Below are 17,608 nucleotides of genomic sequence, written 5' to 3'. Positions count from 1 at the left end.
CGGAGCAGGAGTCGCGCTTGCTGCGGTGTACCTGTCCGCATCGGGACTAGCCCAATCATATTGCATTATGTAAGCTGTTTCTTCAATCCAGCGGTTTGCGCAGTGACGATATACAAACGCCTCACACGATCCTCTCTCTCGGTGGCCTGAAGCCTGAATTGTTGCCTCACAACCTTTTCTCGCGGGGCGCTTTCTCTTTCTCCCTCCCTCTTCCTTCGCTCCGTGTCCCCGGTGATATTGCGTTCCAGTAACACTCACTAATCAGCCTGCAACAATGGCTCGCCACGGGGATACTCGCTCACCATCACCTGTAGGCAGTACATACTCTTCATCCCGACGGCCTCGCAGAGAGGATGATCGATATGACAGAACTAGACGGGATGATGGGCGCGGTTACCGCAGATCCCGCAGCCCAGAGGTACGTGTGGCGCATCACAAATTCACATCTTCTCTTCCAATCTCTGACTGTTCTCGTGATATCCAGAGACGTTACCGTGGCCGCGATCGCCCTCGCGACAGAGATGCATACCGCCGACGAGACCTTCCCATAGACCGGCGCGACGAAGATACTTATCGGCCAGCTCGAAGAGACCGATCCCGAGAACGGCGCCGAGATGATGACCATGATAATCGCCGCAGAAGTCGTGATAGAGATTACCGTCCCAGGCGAGATGACTCCCGCGATCGGGACCGCAGACGGTTAGATGATTCTGCTGACTTGAAGCCCAAGTCTAGACGGGATGACAGCCGTGATCGTGCTCTGAGCCGACGGTCCAGGTCCAGAACCCGAGAGGTAAGCTACCCGCACCTTGCATCATGCCGAGCTCTCGATACTAATTGTATCCCGCAGCCATCAAAGCCGTCCACACCGGCCCCAACTGCCCAGACAGACGAGGAGAAGAAAGCAGAGAGACTCGCCAAGCTTGAAGCATGGAAACAGAAACAAGCAGCCGAACGCGAAAAGAAGCAAAAAGAACAAGCATCACTTGATCCAAAAAAGATCCTCGAAGCGATTGACCGTAAATCAGTTGTGCCTCCAGCTGCTCCTGCCGCATTTCCCGGAAAGTTGAAGTTTGATCCAAAGGCCATCGTCAAATCATCCACCACGACCACCGCTGCTCCCGCCGTGCTTGGTACGGATGTCGCTGTCCCGACATCAGCCAAAGTTCCCGCTGCCACAAAATCCAACATACCTCCTGCTGCACCGGCCACGCTTTCTGGTCCATTGAAAGCCAAAGGTAATGTCAGCGGATTTGGCCTAGGTGCGAAACAACCTTCTGAAACAGAGAAATCCGCTGCTTCTAAAACTCTGGGCTTTGGTGACGGGGATGAACAATCCACACGTAAGAAGCTCGAACGATTGCCGACCCCGCCTCTCGATGTGAGTGCACAGGTGGACGATGCCGGTGAAGACGACGATGTAGACATGCAAGGCGAAGAAACAGAAGAACAAGCGGCAGCCGCAGCGCATGCCGCAGCTGAACGCCGAGATGAGCGGCTCCAGAGTCAAACTGAGGATGTTCACATGGAGGATTCGACGAATGCGCAGACCGATTCTACCCCCATGGAGGTTGACGATGCCGAAGAGGTCGATCCCCTGGATGCTTTTATGGCTGAACTCCAAGACTCGGCGCCGCCTGAAAAGAAAGTCGGGGCCACTTTTGCGAAGAAGAACACACAACAACAACCCGAGGCGATGTTTAACGACGATGAGGATGTGGATGTGACTGCAGTTGGTGATGAGAAAGCTGAAGATGTCCTGGCGATGGCAGCAATTAAGAAAAAGAAGCGGGAGATCCCTGAGATCGATCACAACAAGATCGAATATGAACCATTCCGCAAGGAATTTTACACCGAACCCTCTAATCTTGCTGATATGACCGAGGAGGAGATAGCAAACTTGCGCCTTGAACTGGATGGCATCAAAGTCCGCGGTGTCAACGTCCCTACGCCCGTTCAAAAGTGGTCGCAATGCGGTCTGGGCGTGCAGACATTAGATGTCGTTCACAAGCTTGGGTGGGAAAACCTCACATCCATTCAGGCGCAAGCAATTCCCACGATCATGTCTGGTCGCGATGTCATCGGCGTGGCAAAAACTGGCTCAGGAAAGACCGGTGCCTTCCTCGTTCCGATGTTCCGACATATCAAAGACCAGCGGCCCCTGGCTAGTATGGAGGGCCCCATCGCTATGATCTTGTCACCTACCCGTGAACTGGCCACCCAAATTCATAAAGACTGCAAGCCTTTCTTGAAGGCCTTGGGTCTTCGTGCTGTCTGCGCGTATGGCGGAGCGCCCATCAAAGACCAGATTGCCGAGCTGAAGAGAGGAGCAGAAATTATTGTTTGTACTGCTGGTCGTCTCCTTGATCTGCTGGCCGCAAACCAAGGGCGGGTCCTCAATCTTCGCCGTATCACATATGTCGTCCTCGATGAGGGTGACCGCATGTTCGACATGGGCTTTGGACCACAAGTTGTAAAGATCATGGAGTGCATCCGACCGGATAGGCAGACGGTCCTTTTTTCGGCCACGTTCCCTAAGAGTATGGAAGCATTGGCTCGAAAGACTTTGAACCAGCCAGTGGAGATCACAGTGGGTGGTAGGAGTGTTGTGGCTCCCGAAATCACGCAGATTGTTGAGGTCCGTAATAACGACCAAAAGTTCTTCCGCCTGTTGGAGCTTCTGGGAAATTTGTACGAAGACGATGCAAATGAAGACTATCGCACGTTGATTTTCGTGGACCGCCAAGAGGCCGCAGATGACTTGCTCAAGCAGTTGATGTATAAGGGTTATCCATGCATGTCGATTCACGGCGGAAAGGACCAGATTGATCGTGACAGCACCATTCAAGAGTTCAAGGCAGGCATTTTCCCTATTCTGGTCGCAACGTCAGTTGCTGCTCGTGGGTTAGACGTCAAGCAGCTGAAGCTCGTCGTCAACTATGACGCACCTAACCACTTGGAGGATTATGTCCATCGTGCCGGCCGTACTGGACGGGCTGGTAACACCGGAACCGCCGTCACGTTCGTGACCGAAGAACAGGATCGGTATGCATTAGATATTGCAAAGGCTCTCAAACAAAGTGGACAGGAAGTCCCGGAGCCCCTCCAAAAGTTAGTTGATGGGTTCATGGAGAAGGTCAAGTCTGGCAAGGAGAAGAATTTCTCTCGCCATGGATTCGGTGGTAAAGGTCTAGATCGTCTTAATATGGAACGTGAAACTGCGAGACTCCGTGAGCGGAAAGCATACAAAACCGGGGATGACAATGACGATGAAGATGACAAACTTGAGACTGAACAGGAGTCAGATGATCGCTTCAACAAGGCTCTTTCAGCTGTTCGATCCGCTGCCGACACAGTGGTTCCATCACCTACAGCTTCAGTTTCTGTGCCGGGTGTGCCGAAGGGTATTGATCTTGATGGCAAGATCGTCGTGCATCGTACAGAGAGAGCACCGGCGAATGCTTCAAAGAACCCATTGGACAAGGTGGGATCCGCGGTTGCAGAAATCAACGCACGTTTGAGTCGTGCGGGTGTGATGAGATCCGGCGTGCCTATTGACAACCGCGGGCCTGATGCCGGAGCCTTCCATGCAACGCTGGAAATCAACGATTTCCCTCGTAAGTTGTTCTATATTCTCCCCATATTTGAGACAATTGCTTACCGTTTACTTTCGTCATACAGAAAAAGCACGTTGGGCTGTCACGAACCGCACGAACGTGGCAAAGATCCTGGAAGCATCCGGAACTTCTATCACCACCAAGGGCAATTTCTACGCCGCCGGGAAGGAACCTGGTCCCGGGGAGCTTCCCAAGCTGTACATTCTGGTTGAGGGCGAGACGGAGATATCCGTTACCACCGCCATACACGAGCTTAGACGCCTGCTCAAGGATGCAACACTGGCAGCCTCAGAGGGTGAGGCGCGCGCTCCGGTGGGTGGCCGCTATAATGTTCTTTAGGTCAAGCTTTAGGTCATAGCAGGCTCCGATATATTCAATAACTCAATGATTGTACGATATCCTTGTTTCTTCATTCATGTAACCCCAAAGTAACAGAGTCCCTTGATGATTATATCTAGTAGTAGAATTGGAGAAACCACTGCTCATGGGAGTAACCGACGAGACCAGCATCATTACATCATTCAAAATACATATATATCAAAGAGATGCTTGATTGCACAATTCCACCAACAAACAAGTCAACAAACTGCAACCAAAAAGCCAAACATACGCTAGCAAAAGACACAGTAATCTCACAAATAGAACGCTAATGGAAAAATTGCCAAGATATCAAGGCAGTCATGATCAAATCAAATGTCGCGTAGATGCCTATTCCCATCTCCTTGCAGCTTCGGCCCCATCCACATCTCGCGCAGCCCTCTCTGTGCGACTGACTTGATCCAATGTCTGTGCCTGAGTCTGTGCTTTCTGAGCAGCCAGCTTTGACCCCAATTTCCCTTTATTGGCAGAGGCGCCTTCGGCGCGTTTCTATAAAGCCCCGCGAGTCAGCATACGCAGCCCTGCGCAATATATATTTCCGGAATATAAGATGTCATACCTGTGCAGCAATTGCAGCATTTGCGCGTGCCTCATCTGTTCCTGGAGTACTTCCATCTGTATTGCTCTCACCCAGAGTGCGACCAGGTGTAGCCTTCCAGTTTGTCTTGGCCGGAAGTGGGGCGCGGGGTGCGGCACTCGTCCCTGAGTTGGTGCCAACTACACGGCCTGCTTGGCTGAAAGGGTCTGCCTCATTGGAAGAACGGGAGCAGATGTTGCCCATGGTGATTGTGTAGTGAGAAGCAGAGACCGGAGGGTTTGTTGCGGTTAGTTTGGAGTGACGTAGAATAGGAAAGGACGGTTGATTAAAGTGTCGGCTACGCTGCCAAGTCGATATTTGAGGAAGTCAATTAAATGAAGGTCATCTGTAAGGTATGTTCTGCAACTGCTATGCTGGCTGTCAAGTTGTATGTTGTTGTTCGCGGGTCAACGCAAGTGGATGTTGGAGCATTGCGATAAGCTGATAGTCGATCCGGGGCAAAGGCGGTGACCGGAGTCCGAGGCTGATCTCAGTAGGGCAGGCTGCGCAGTTGGTATCGTAGCATACATTAAAGGGCAATATGAGTCAGTTTGGTAGAATTTACCAATTGATGTAACTTCTGCTATACACCGAACACAAACTGCAGACAGACTACCTGATTAGAGCGTCGGGCCAGAGGGGCAGAATAAAGCTTAGTCATAATCTGCCTCTCAAGGGGAAATCATCTCCGCGGGGGGAAAGGAATTCTTCATCGGAATGCTGGGGACAGTTCCCAGTTTCTATTGATCTCGACTCTCTGTTTCCTGCAGTTCTCAATCTATATCACATATATCACAAAATTTGCCGACGTTGATCGCCAAAGCACGCTCTACGATTCGCTCAAAAATCATGACGCCTAACCCCCAAGGTCCCCATCCTCTCCAGCGTCCCGAAGGTCCTCACGGCTACACTGAGGGGTCTCAGTCGACATTGAGCTATGCCCCCTGATCCTCTTCAAAGACTTTCGCTCTGATCTTGCTGCGACTCCAAGGTCCTCCTTTTTGCTTTTCCTGTCGATCCCGGTCAATTCTCCGATTACGCATATTCTCAACCAGTCCAGTCCAAGCGCATGACCCGATTGTGAGACTATACTGTGAGAGGATATTATTCGGCAGTACAACCTGAAATTCCTCTTGGGAAACGGCCCACACACTGGGTGGCGCTCTGCCTCGTGGTTACGGTTTCTCAGCAGGATATTGTACCTGGCCGGCATTCACTGTCCTACTTGCGATTGCACGCTGCTCGGTTCCTCGACTGCAATTTCCCCTTATCGATCGCCGTACACGCTGTTGTGACGACACTGTTCCTAGGCAACCCGGTTCGATTTCGACCCCGACACCTTCCCTCTTATCGTCTGAAGTGAACCGTGCACTATGGCGTCCCAAACCCAACAAGGCGATTTCTGCCTTGAATGCAACTGGGAAGCCTTCCACATTGATGGTAAGGCTACGGTAAATCCTACGGGTAATGCTCTTCAGCATCATTGGAACTGTTCAAGCCATGAGACCCAGACACCACTGCCCCCCTGCGAAGTCGACGAGGCCTGCTGTGATGTAGACGACTGCGCACTAGACTGTGGGTCAGCATGTGACGGCTTTATGGGCTGTGACACTTCCACTGTATGCTCAGTTACTCACTGCGAGAACGACAACTGCAATGATGAAAACTGCGACGATACCCACTGCGGCGAAGATCATTGTGATACCAACCACTGCGAAGAGGATAACTGCGAGGACAACCACTGTGAAAGTATTGACCCTCTGTGCTTCGAAGACCACTGCTGTGACGGTACTGTGGCTCCAGACTGCGGCTTTGATGCTCTTTTTGGACTCAACACCCCACTGTCGCTAGACACAATGTTCCCTTCCACGGTAATGGGAAATCACTCCGTTAGCCATGCGACAAAAGCCATGCAGCATCCTATCCCAGGTGTTGTCGGCCCATATCAACAAGAAAATTTTCGATCCTCGTATCAAACCCATGCCACTCACTGCGAGCAAGAGGTATCCAACCACTTCGAGTGCCTCGATTTCCAGAAAGATTGGCAAGGGATGTTCGTGGCGCCTCCTGTTCCCGCGCAGGCCGAAGTCAACCCAGCGGAGGTTTTCCACATGCTTGGTATGTGCTCTGACTTCTCGATATGCCAGGATCAACACGTACCTGAGCCCCAGAACGGTCTTGGTCCCTTCGACAAACCCAAAATCGACACATCAGACGCATTCAATTGCTTCCATCCTGAACATCATCATGTCCACAACCATTTCAAAAATCCTAATGATTTTAACCTGCAAACTTTACGCAAAGGACCTCACCGAAACCATCATCGCTGCCGTCCTCACACCCATGCTCATTCTCACCCATATTCCCCTTATTCCCGACAGTCTCGCTCAAGTATCAGCTCCCATTTCCTTCCCAGCCCAGGAGAGACCCCTCCACCTCTCGAGGGTGATTCCTCGTCCGTGCTTACCACGCCGGACTTTTCCCCGGCTGACAGTAAGCTGCATATCTGCAAGTGGGCAGCGGAGGTCAATGGAATCAAGGCTGCTTGCGGTGCGAAATTTGCCGATTGTGGCGCTCTTCAAGAGCACCTCGTTGCCAGCCACATGAATACCGTGAATGGTGCCAAGGGCAATGGGTACTACTGCTGCTGGGAAGGATGTCATCGTCCGGACGAGCCCTTCTCGCAGAAGTCCAAGCTTCAAGGCCATTTCCTTACACACAGTAACTGTACGTCATATATCATTACGCTATTCATTCGATCGGACAAAAGTACTAACACGAATGGTATCTCTACAGATAAAAATTTTTCGTGCTCAGTGTGTGGCAAGGCATTTGCTAGACAAGCCACACTAGACCGACATGAGCGCAGTCATCGTGGGGACAAGCCATACACGTGCAAACACTGCAATAAATCATTTACAGATAGCAGCGAATTGAGTATGTCGCCTTCGAACTCCTTCTCGAATCCACCGCTTACTATTTCAGAAACACATTCGCGAACCCACACTGGCGAAAAGCCTTTCAAATGCACCTGGCCAGGATGCAATTTCACCACGGGTGACGTGAGTTTCTCTATCCCCGTGTTATATACGCACCCATGTTCTAACATCAAACCAGTCTTCGAATATGTCTAGTCACAGACTTAGTATGATCCTCTTTCCATTTCGAACATTTGACTTAATTTACTGACCCCATCTAGCCCACGGAGAGCGAAGACATAAATGCCTTTTCCCAGGTTGCACTAAGAGCTTTACACGTCCTGGTACGTTCTATTATCTGAGTCTTGTTCCAATCCCCTGCATGCTAACATCAATTTCCCGTAGACCAATTGAAACGCCACCAGAGAACCACACACAAACAAGAATCATGCTTGTCACTCTCCTCGCCGAACCCCGAACACTTCACCATGACCCCCTTCTCTCTAGTCTAATGAACCACACCTTTGAACACATTATTGTATGCGATTGTCATGTCTTACGACCCAACAGACTACGGCGCTAATTGCGGCCAGGCGTACTCTGGATGGTTGGGAAACACTTTGTGTCTGGCGTTTTGCGGATTTTCAACGCCAACAAAACTTGATACCACCTGGCCTTGATGTTGCCGGGACTTTTCACCAATGATATAATTGAGATATTGTCTTAGATCATGAAGCGATCAACTCTTGATTGACCTGGGTCAACTATTTCCTATGTGATTTTATTATATTCTCATGTGCTTTCATGAGCTCGCACGTCAGGTATAACATTCGCGCCTGGGAAAAATAGAGCTTGAAGACTCAAGATGCATAATGCTTTATTTTATTTCTTTTGCTCACATGGACCATAACTACGGCCCGTCAGACGTGACCGTTCCTATCGATGTCCACTGCGAAGGTGTCTGCTCGCTCCACTGCCGACATAGTCTTGGATGCCATGTACACGCCTTCGTCAGATAGCTTGACTCCCCGTGGGGGAGGGACCCATTCTTGGTCGTCGCCCGAGAAGCCGTACTGGATAGAAATCGAGTCTGTCGCCATTTGCTGCTCGGTTGGCTTTGTGCCGAAGTCGACCGGCTCGGGCTCGCCATATAGCCACACGTCTCGCTCGTAACCGTCGTCAAAGTATTTTGCCTCTCATCGTCGGACTTTCAACCACGCCGAAGGAATTCGAGGCCTTGTTGGCCGTGGCCGACAAGTGTTCAAAACAGAATGGCTTGTTTTTTCGGTAAAATAACTTGCGAAGGCGCAGAATGGTCAAAGTCCGTCGTGATATTCTGGTGGACGGCCGACTGGGCCTTCCCAGCTGTCATCATCTCGGATAGGGATCCGAAATTCACGCAAGGCCTGTGGAGAGGGATTTTCCTGCTCATGCAAGTTGAACTTTTCTACACCACGGCCTATCACCCCCAAGCTGATGGCCAGTCCGAGCGGACGAATCGTTTTGGGTCCATCGCGCCAACCTACGTAAAATCCCTTATAAGCATGAGATTATTTCTCAATTTTCAATGGTTTCATGTACTCGCTAAATGGCCTACTCCAAAACACCTATAATATCTAGATCGCTCGTACATCCCGTAAGAAAGTCCAGTGCTACTATAAAAATCACTTTGTTATTATCTTTCTATCGGTCTTGTTTAAGGTCTTTCCTAGGGTCGTCTAGAATATGACCGCTAACTACACACCCCCTAACATTATTAGTGGAGGCACCTTTGATACGGAGGTATTGCTGCACTTGAGAGACTACATACATATATATATATGGATGTTGATGGCAGCTGGTTGACCTTCTGTTGGCGAAAAACACAGTTGGCGTGATGGATACAAAACCCTGCCGTATATAATATATATAAGTACCCAAAATATACAATTGCCGCATCCAGATATGGAGGCCACATAATTGTCGCACCTCAGCATTGGTAGACCTGAGTGCGAACAATCATTGAATAAATCACGCTCAATCTTCCGTAGCCCTCTGCTCAAGCGCCTCAACAGCATTCTTCAACTCCCGAATCCGATGTCCAACCCGCCGACGTACCTCATCCTTCACACCCTGCGGGACCTCTGCCGGATTGTACTGTGTCTCGACAATAGCACTCTCTCCGGCCTCCTCTCCAGCAGAGAGTAATTCATCCGTCTCATTTTCAACCTCCCCAGGACGAGCAGTGTAGAGGGCGTACACAGTGGACAGCTGGTTGAGAGCATCGCGGGCAGATTCGCGGTCTGAAGCAGCGTAGATGGTAGATGAGTCGGTGCTCTCCGTGGCAATTTCGAACTCGTCTTTGGCGACTTCGTAGAGCTCTTGGAGTTCCTCAACTAGGAGGTCCGCTTCGGCTTTGCCGGTGGATCCTTTTCGGTCGGCGTATGTTCTCGCTGTGGGTTTGGGAAGTGATGATCGGATTGAGGATCGCGATTGGAATAGAATTGGGCTAGCTCGTAGTTTGTTAGAGCTGGATAAGCTGTGTAAAGCCCGAGAGACCGGAACCAGTCGCTGTATGGAGGGTTGCGTGATGTGGTGCGATTGGATACCTCCAATGCGGAGGAGTGAGGACCCACGCACAGAGCGGATGTAGGGTATGGCTGACATTTTGAAAATATGTATGAAGGAAGTAAATCAAAGCAATTTGTGAATAACTTTCGAGAATGAAGCTGAGCTGTCATAAAAGGCCGACGATCGGTGATGACGTCGCCAGCAGCTTATCATTTCACGTGGTGATAAGAAACTGCTACTCATTTGGGTCTCCCACCAGTCTTACTAGTAACCCTAACTAACGTTGACCTTCCCCAGTCCAACTTTCAACGGGAGCCTAGTCGGAAATCCCAACACAACCTCATCATCCACAGACCCCGTCTTCTCCGATGCCGTGCTGTTCATACCCGGCCCCGAGTCCACTTCGCACGAGATAGGCTTTGTGAATAGTACCGCCTCCAGCACACGCTCTGTTGATTCCGAGGTTACTACGAATTTTGTGTGGTACGGACATTCGTTATTTGTTGAGAATGATGCAGGGGGGCATGAAGTCGCTCTTCTCGATCAAAAAGAGGGACCTGGTTGTGGGGGAGTACTCGCTGATGTGGAATGTTACTGATGCGAAGGATGAGGTTATCACTATTGGGATCAGATCTGTTGCGCCGTCGACGGATTAGAGATGACTAGGGGCATCACTGTACCCAAGCTTAACTTGAGACTTCGTCGGGGTGGAAGACCGTCTCTGGGCGGCAGTGAATGTGGTCTGTACTTGAAGTATCGAAGCTGAAATTTGAACTAAGTCTTCTTATGCACCTAACTAGAGCTCGGTTTTAGACAGCCAGATCGAAGTCTATTACCCTGGTAACATGCAACAGGTACACACAGTCCCCCTAGTTGGCTCATGCACCTACCATTGATCCATATGGTACGGGGTAAGCTCGTCCTCAACCCACATCATTGCCGCCGCCCTCGTCTGCCCACCCGATCTATGCCTCGGGTCATACCTGCGATGTGGGCGATGATTTCTTCAACTCAAGCACCATCCAAACACGCGACTTAGCCATGAGCAGTGTTGAATGTGGCGCGCAGAACATCCTCGCTGACGGAATCAACGGCGATGGATTTCCTGACTAGCTTCTCATGGCTCCGACACAACTCCCATAGACAAACGCCGAGGTCGTTGCCGGGGTACAGACGGTCATCACCTGGGCTTTACACCCTACAACGAGACTGAACACGGCCATTGTCCCCAGCGAGCTCCGAGGTTTGGCTATTGGTGCTTTTGCCTTCTCGTACATCTACTATAGTAACGGCAAGATTGCGACTAGCAATATTATCCCTAGCGCTTTACTATACGGTGGGGCCACCGCTACTAAGTGTCCCTTACAAACAGCTGTACAATGCGGCGCCAACTATGGTGTGTATTCGTGGGCGCCCCAATTATTCGACTATACCACGACCTGCTCTACCGTCACTAGCTGCGACGCACAATCGATGATCACGACGACAGCTACGCGCACTTTCGCCGCCGGTTCTATATTAACGAGTTCTCCTTCCGGGGGCAAAGGGCAGCAGGTCGCAATGGCCTCGTACATCAACCCCCTCGCTAATCCGGCCGCCTAGAATCGCTTAATCGTGTATAACTTAAACAAGATGCCTATCCTAGTCGCTAACTTGGTCAATAGGCCCGACTCGGCCGTCGACTCAGACTGGCAAGGCGTTATCACTCGAGGTGCAGGCTCTAGTAAGATCGTGCTCGGTTACGTGCGCACCGGTTATCTTGGTGTGAGCACTCAGACATTCAAGACATTAGGCTTCGGAGTTCTAGCCGAATAGACTGCACGCATCGAGGAGGACATTGATATGTGGTACACGCTCTACGGTGAAAACATCGGCGGTATCTTCTTCGACGAAGGATGGCCTGAATGTGGCGCCGACAACAAATACGCGGGCCTCTACAAGTATATCAACGACTACACCAAACGCACACACCCTGGCGCTTATACAGTCCTCAACCCTGTATCACCGATGGCGGCTTACTATGAGGTAGAAATTATGGTTATTGACTTATAGCCTGTCCGAGTGATGGTTAACTTATGGGTTTACCCGGTTCCTTTAAATATCTCGTGGTTAACATATATAAATATCGTCGGGCCGTCTATATTTCCATATATAATCATATTGCTAGGCTAATAAGATTAAATTAGTTATGTAGATAAATAAAAACACTCGGATCGCCGCGTACCCCTGGTCATTCTTATCTTTCGCTCGTTGAAAGCAAAAGTAAGCTACCAACTGCCTTTTTAGGAGATTTTACAATCCAAATTTAGAGTCTCGTTTTAGAGTCATGTTCTTGATACACTGTTATACCCTACAATTACTTATTCATACCTCTCCCAAGAGTACGGAGTAGAAAGACTCAATACAAAATGGAGGGTCTAAGCGTCTGCCCTAAGCTTTAGGCTGAATCCACTAGAAAATCAAGCACCGTCGGAATGCGTTATCTCTGTTTCTGCGTCCAATTAAATCCAGGAATACAAAAGAGGGCTCATCTTGCGTGTTTACAATGTCTTTTTCTTCACCAAATGTGCTGAGAGTGAAGATTTCTACCATGTCTTCCAAAGAGTTAGATATCGACACAATCAAACCCGCGCTCATCGGAGCGGATGAAGAGGTAGTCGAAGGCCGCTTAGACAAAATCGAGCTGGAAAAAGACGAAGAAATCACAAATGAAGAGTTCAGCTATGAATCGCACCGCTCTCCATTCCCTGAAGGCGCGTGCCCTATCTCACTGTTGATATATATATCAGTGGACTAATAATTACTATAGTTAGGGCTGTCGTTCCCGAGACGGATGACCCCGATATGCCGATAAACACAGTGCGGATGTGGCTCCTAGGGATTGTTTTCACCATGCTTGGATCCGGTATCAACCAGTTCTTTTCACTGCGTTATCCGTCGGTTCATATTGTGGCCCTAGTTGCAGAGCTACTTGCCTATCCGATCGGAGTATTCCTGGCGAAGACCCTCCCTCTCACATCTATCCGACTCGGGCCTTTGGGTACATTCGTGGTCAACCCGGACAGGTCGTTTAATATCAAAGAGCACGCGCTTATCGTTATCATGAGCAATGTGTCTTTTGGATATGCGTCAGCAGACGCGACGAACATTATCCAAGCTGCCAGCAAAAATTTCTACGATTTCAATCTCAAACCCGGCTTTTACGTGCTCATTGTTCTCGTTGCCCAGCTTCTTGGATTTGGCGTCGCAGGTCTCGCGGCTCCATGGCTCGTCGAACCCGCTCGCATCATCTGGCCAGGTGTGTTATCCAACTGCGCCATGCTAGAAACATTGCATTCGCGAGCGAACTCTGTCGTAAACGGATGGCGCATAACCCGTCTCCGATTCTTCATGTATGTCATGACCGGTGCTTTTGTCTGGTACTTCTTCCCCGGTCTTATGTTCACTGCGCTTTCCTATTTCACTTGGGTCTGCTGGATCGCGCCAAAGAACGTTATCGTCAACCATCTCTTCGGCATGCAGACAGGTCTCGGTCTGAGTCCAATTACCTTCGACTGGAGCCAGATCGCTTATAACACCAACCCGCTCCTCTCACCGTCATGGGCTGCATTGAATGTCTTCGCCGGCTTCGCGTTTTTCTACTGGATTGTCACCCCCGCCCTCTACTACACCAATACCTGGTTCACGGCGTATCTCCCACTCATGACAGCCGACGTGTACGATAATACGGGCGCCCTATATGATACCGCTCGAGTCATTTCTGCGGATAATACTCTAGATCAAGCGGAGTACCGAAAGTACTCGCCTCCATACTTGAGTGCGACCTTTGCCTTCGTATACGGACTTTCATTTGCTGCCATCACCTCAGTGCTCTCGCATATCGCTATTTGGCATAGCCGCGACTTGTGGGCTGCTCTGAAGGGCCGTAACAAGCTCGATATTCACGCTCGGCTCATCCGTGCCTCGTACCGTCGGACACCCTGGTACTGGTACGCTGGCATTATCGTTGTTATCATGGCAATGGCCATTGGGCTGGTCGAAGCCTATCACACTAAGCTTCCAGTTTACGGTGTCTTTCTCGCCTTGATTATCCCAGTTGTATATATGGTTCCCTGTGGTATTGTGCAGGGAATTACAAACGTGGATGCGAATCAGCTGAATGTCCTGGCTGAGTTCATTGGTGGATACCTGTTCGAAGGGAAGCCACTCGCAAACATGATTTTCAAGATAATTTCCACGGATGTCGTGGGACAGGGTGTTTACTTCGCTATGGATATGAAATTGGCTCACTATCTGAAAGTGCCACCACGTACCTGCTTCGTGGCACAGTTCGTCGCCACTATCCTAGGCGCACTCACCCAGGCGGGTGTGACACTCTGGATGCTTGGTAATATTTCGGGGATTTGCGAGTCTGACCAGGCGGATGGGTTTACTTGTCCAAATGGCCGGACTGTCTATTCTTCGTCTGTGATTTGGGGTCTTGTGGGGCCTCGTCGGCTCTACTCTGTGGGCGAAATCTATTCGCCTCTACTGCATTTCTTCTGGATCGGTGCTATCGCTCCAGTTGTGACTTTCCTCCTCTACCGTTATACCAAACGCCAGTTTTGGAAGTACATCAACTGGCCACTCATATTTGTCGGAACTTATAACGTCCCACCTGGTATGTCCCGCAGTCTCCTAGTGCCTTTTACTTTCCAATCGCTGACTTGAAGTTTTTTAGCCACTGGAATCAACTATTCCAGCTGGGCGCTGGTCAACTTTGCCTTCAATTACTTCATCAAACGGAAGTTCTTTGCTTGGTGGACCAAGTACAATTATATCTTGGCAGCTGCACTTGATACAGGCCTTGCCATTAGTGGCATTGTTATCTTCTTTTGCATCTCGTACCCTGGTGCCACTTTCCCTGACTGGTGGGGGAATAACGTGTACCTGAATACTGCCGATGCTCAGGGAGTAGCATACAAGTCTATGCCATATGTTGGATATTTCGGGCCTGCTAATGGGACGTGGAGTTGAGACGTGTGACAACAGTGCGTAAATCCATTATCATTTCAAGTGTCTAAACCCGCTATCCAAATGATTCCTGTCTCTATGACCATCTATATCTCTTCCCAAAACGTAATCATAATCCATGGTCTTCAAGCTTTGCTCATACTTCGGCGAAATTTGTTCTTTGAACCCGGTGACTTCCCCTTGAAGGCCTCGTCAATCTCCCCAAATGTCCGACCTTTTGTTTCATGCATGAAGATGACGCCAACAACGACTGTAATAACACAACATCCACCGAACAAAAAGTACGCACCGAAGCTACTCTTTGCAAGGAGCACAGGTGTCGTCAAAGCCACCAAAAAGTTGCAGACCCAGTTGCTTGAATGAGCCAATGTGGTAGCTGACGCTCGTGTTCTCTGAGGCTGGATCTCCGCGGCATATACTTTAACCGAGATACCCCAGGTGACAGAGTAAAGAGCGGAGAAAAGGTAGATGCAGACAATGACAACCCAGCGACCGGCACCAGTAGTCTTGTGGACGGTATTTCCAGCATAAAGACTGCCCATCAAAAACATCAAGATCCCCATTATAAGACCGCCATATATAATGCTGGCTCGGCGGCCCCATTTATCGGCATAAATCAGGCCTGGAATAGTGACAGCGAAAATCACAAGCGCTGACACGCCTGAGGCCAGAAAGCTTGCTTCCGAAGAGGCAAGGCCGGCCTTTTGAAATAACTGTGGAGCATACTATCGAGTTCAAGTCAGCAATTGTCAGTTGTAGCGAGTCATGGGTAGGGGTTTGAGCGCACATAAAGGACACCATCAATGCCACTCATCTGCTGCATGCCCATCAAAAAGACCGCAAGGATGGTCCGGCCCAGCACATCTTTGGAGAAGATTGCAAGAAGCTTATCCATAGTTCCATCTTTGACCTCTTCGTCAGAGCCAACTTCCTGTGCTCGCACTTGCAACACAACCTTCTCACGCTCTGCGCGACTAACACCCAATTTATCCCACGCCTCTTCGGCCATTCCATAGTGACCATGAAGGCCTAGCCACTGAGGCGACTCGGGTAAATAAAGAAGTGAAAGTGCGCACAGGATCATAGAGAAAGCGGCAAGGAGGATAAATGGCATGCGCCATGAGAGCGATGAGTGGAGGCCCGAAGTTCCATAACTGATAAAGTACCCCATGACCAAACCAAGGGTAGTTGCCAGTTGCGGGCCAGTTGTCAGGGCGCCTCTAGTGCTAGTTGGTGAAATTTCACAAATGAGAACGACAAGATTTCCAAGGAAAAGTCCTTCTCCAAGGCCTTCCACGATGCGGCCAACGATGAACATGGATAGAGCGACGGCTCCACCTTCTATTGCGGCTCCGACGCCAAAGATAAAAACTCCGATGCAGATCCCCTTCGGGCGACCAAGCCGATCGGCAACATATCCAGCGAAGAAAGATGAGATTGCTGCCGGAATCAAGATACATGAGACGATGAGGCCATGGATCGTGGAGTTTTGACTACCGAATGAGGTCTTGAAGTCCTTCATGTCGGTAACGGGTCCGATAATACCCGTATCCATCCCGAAGAGGATTCCATTTGCTGAGCATAGAATACATGCTAGGACATATTTCGGCGGATTTTTAAACTGGAAGGGACTGAATCCCATAACTCCGGCTTTTTGGGGTTTGATCGATAGGTCTGGGAAGATATTACCCAAGGACTCGGGTTGTTGAGAGTGTTAAGAAAGTATTTATAAAAATTAAGAAGAAAAGAAAACTCTTACCCCTCTAGAGACTTTGTTTCCCAATCCTCAGACCCACGTAGGGCAGACATTTCTGTCTACAAACATTTCCTGGATCATATGCATGTATCCTTCCATGCACCTATTTATATTCAACCTGAATCATTGCTCACTACTTCTATCTAACATGACTCAGTCTTGTACTTGCAAAAATGGCTAATTGTATAGACTGAGAGTCATATTGTACAAAATACACACAAAATTTTGTACCAGAAGACTAGACTTCGGAGAAGGGTCCTCCGGCGAGATTACCGTCTGGGCTCTTCACGGCCCGAATCGACGTGTGAGAGGAACAAGCGCCGAAGGATTTGTGGGCCGTCTCCCCATTGTGTATGTATCTCGGGGGATCTGGCGTTTTCCCCCTCGTTTCTGATTTTTTTTATGGGGCTTCCGGGGTTTGGCCGGTCGTTTTTATGGGGCCTAAGTTGGTAGACAGTGTCGGGTCTCAAAGCCCTAACCCGGATGCCAAGCCGGGCCGGATGGTTTGGTCAACATATCATATCCGTGGAATGTTGAAAATTTTGTATATGAATACTATGAAGCTGATTAAAAATACCAGACTTAGGTCATCTTTCACATTTGGATAAGGTCTTCGAGGGAAAGCAAAGATAATTTGCTTACCGATAGCAGATCAGCAATGTTCGTACTGCCATCCGGAGCTAGCATATACCCGCCAAGACCCTGCTTCAGATCTCTAATTTTCATCCGACGACCACTCACATTCAAGATATTACCGACTGCCGCATGGACTGCTAGTAGCGATGGGTCGGGAAGAGAA

General features: G+C 49.7%; 9 protein-coding genes across 9 annotated transcripts; 5 read left to right on the top strand and 4 right to left on the bottom strand.

Moving 5' to 3' along the window:
• Positions 1-274: 274 nt before the first annotated feature.
• N7517_001015 (uncharacterized protein) lies at positions 275-3,956 on the top strand (the record flags this gene model as incomplete). The annotated part of the gene is made up of 4 exons (XM_056718745.1): positions 275-418; positions 485-793; positions 851-3,617; positions 3,682-3,956. The coding sequence occupies 4 exons, from the start codon at positions 275-277 to the stop codon at positions 3,954-3,956; spliced, it is 3,495 nt and encodes a 1,164-aa protein (XP_056582880.1).
• Positions 3,957-4,325: 369 nt separating this feature from the next.
• N7517_001014 (uncharacterized protein) lies at positions 4,326-4,776 on the bottom strand (the record flags this gene model as incomplete). The annotated part of the gene is made up of 2 exons (XM_056718744.1): positions 4,326-4,484; positions 4,555-4,776. The coding sequence occupies 2 exons, from the start codon at positions 4,774-4,776 to the stop codon at positions 4,326-4,328; spliced, it is 381 nt and encodes a 126-aa protein (XP_056582879.1).
• Positions 4,777-5,945: 1,169 nt separating this feature from the next.
• On the top strand, positions 5,946-8,002 carry N7517_001013 (C2H2-type zinc finger protein; the record flags this gene model as incomplete). The annotated part of the gene is made up of 6 exons (XM_056718743.1): positions 5,946-7,299; positions 7,369-7,509; positions 7,558-7,634; positions 7,690-7,717; positions 7,772-7,834; positions 7,896-8,002. 6 exons carry the CDS (start codon positions 5,946-5,948, stop codon positions 8,000-8,002), a joined length of 1,770 nt encoding a protein of 589 aa, XP_056582878.1.
• Positions 8,003-8,410: 408 nt separating this feature from the next.
• N7517_001012 (uncharacterized protein) lies at positions 8,411-8,590 on the bottom strand (the record flags this gene model as incomplete). The annotated part of the gene is made up of 1 exon (XM_056718742.1): positions 8,411-8,590. One exon carries the CDS (start codon positions 8,588-8,590, stop codon positions 8,411-8,413), a length of 180 nt encoding a protein of 59 aa, XP_056582877.1.
• A 916-nt stretch (positions 8,591-9,506) lies between these two features.
• Positions 9,507-10,136, bottom strand: N7517_001011 (uncharacterized protein; the record flags this gene model as incomplete). The annotated part of the gene is made up of 1 exon (XM_056718741.1): positions 9,507-10,136. One exon carries the CDS (start codon positions 10,134-10,136, stop codon positions 9,507-9,509), a length of 630 nt encoding a protein of 209 aa, XP_056582876.1.
• Positions 10,137-10,941: 805 nt separating this feature from the next.
• N7517_001010 (uncharacterized protein) lies at positions 10,942-11,642 on the top strand (the record flags this gene model as incomplete). The annotated part of the gene is made up of 2 exons (XM_056718740.1): positions 10,942-10,944; positions 11,184-11,642. The coding sequence occupies 2 exons, from the start codon at positions 10,942-10,944 to the stop codon at positions 11,640-11,642; spliced, it is 462 nt and encodes a 153-aa protein (XP_056582875.1).
• Positions 11,643-11,672: 30 nt separating this feature from the next.
• N7517_001009 (uncharacterized protein) lies at positions 11,673-12,092 on the top strand (the record flags this gene model as incomplete). Its single annotated transcript, XM_056718739.1, has 2 exons — positions 11,673-11,804; positions 11,856-12,092. 2 exons carry the CDS (start codon positions 11,673-11,675, stop codon positions 12,090-12,092), a joined length of 369 nt encoding a protein of 122 aa, XP_056582874.1.
• A 538-nt stretch (positions 12,093-12,630) lies between these two features.
• Positions 12,631-15,056, top strand: optD (uncharacterized protein; the record flags this gene model as incomplete). The annotated part of the gene is made up of 3 exons (XM_056718738.1): positions 12,631-12,797; positions 12,854-14,700; positions 14,761-15,056. 3 exons carry the CDS (start codon positions 12,631-12,633, stop codon positions 15,054-15,056), a joined length of 2,310 nt encoding a protein of 769 aa, XP_056582873.1.
• A 122-nt stretch (positions 15,057-15,178) lies between these two features.
• On the bottom strand, positions 15,179-16,695 carry N7517_001007 (putative MFS sugar transporter; the record flags this gene model as incomplete). Its single annotated transcript, XM_056718737.1, has 2 exons — positions 15,179-15,778; positions 15,841-16,695. 2 exons carry the CDS (start codon positions 16,693-16,695, stop codon positions 15,179-15,181), a joined length of 1,455 nt encoding a protein of 484 aa, XP_056582872.1.
• Between the last annotated feature and the right edge of the window lie 913 nt (positions 16,696-17,608).

The sequence above is a fragment of the Penicillium concentricum genome, assembly GCF_028827145.1.
Source record: "Penicillium concentricum strain IBT 3081 chromosome Unknown utg000001l_segment0_segment0, whole genome shotgun sequence".
Lineage (NCBI taxonomy): Eukaryota > Fungi > Ascomycota > Eurotiomycetes > Eurotiales > Aspergillaceae > Penicillium > Penicillium concentricum.
The sequence above is the reverse complement of the archived record's forward strand: the minus strand, read 5'-3'. Positions and strand labels throughout refer to the sequence as shown.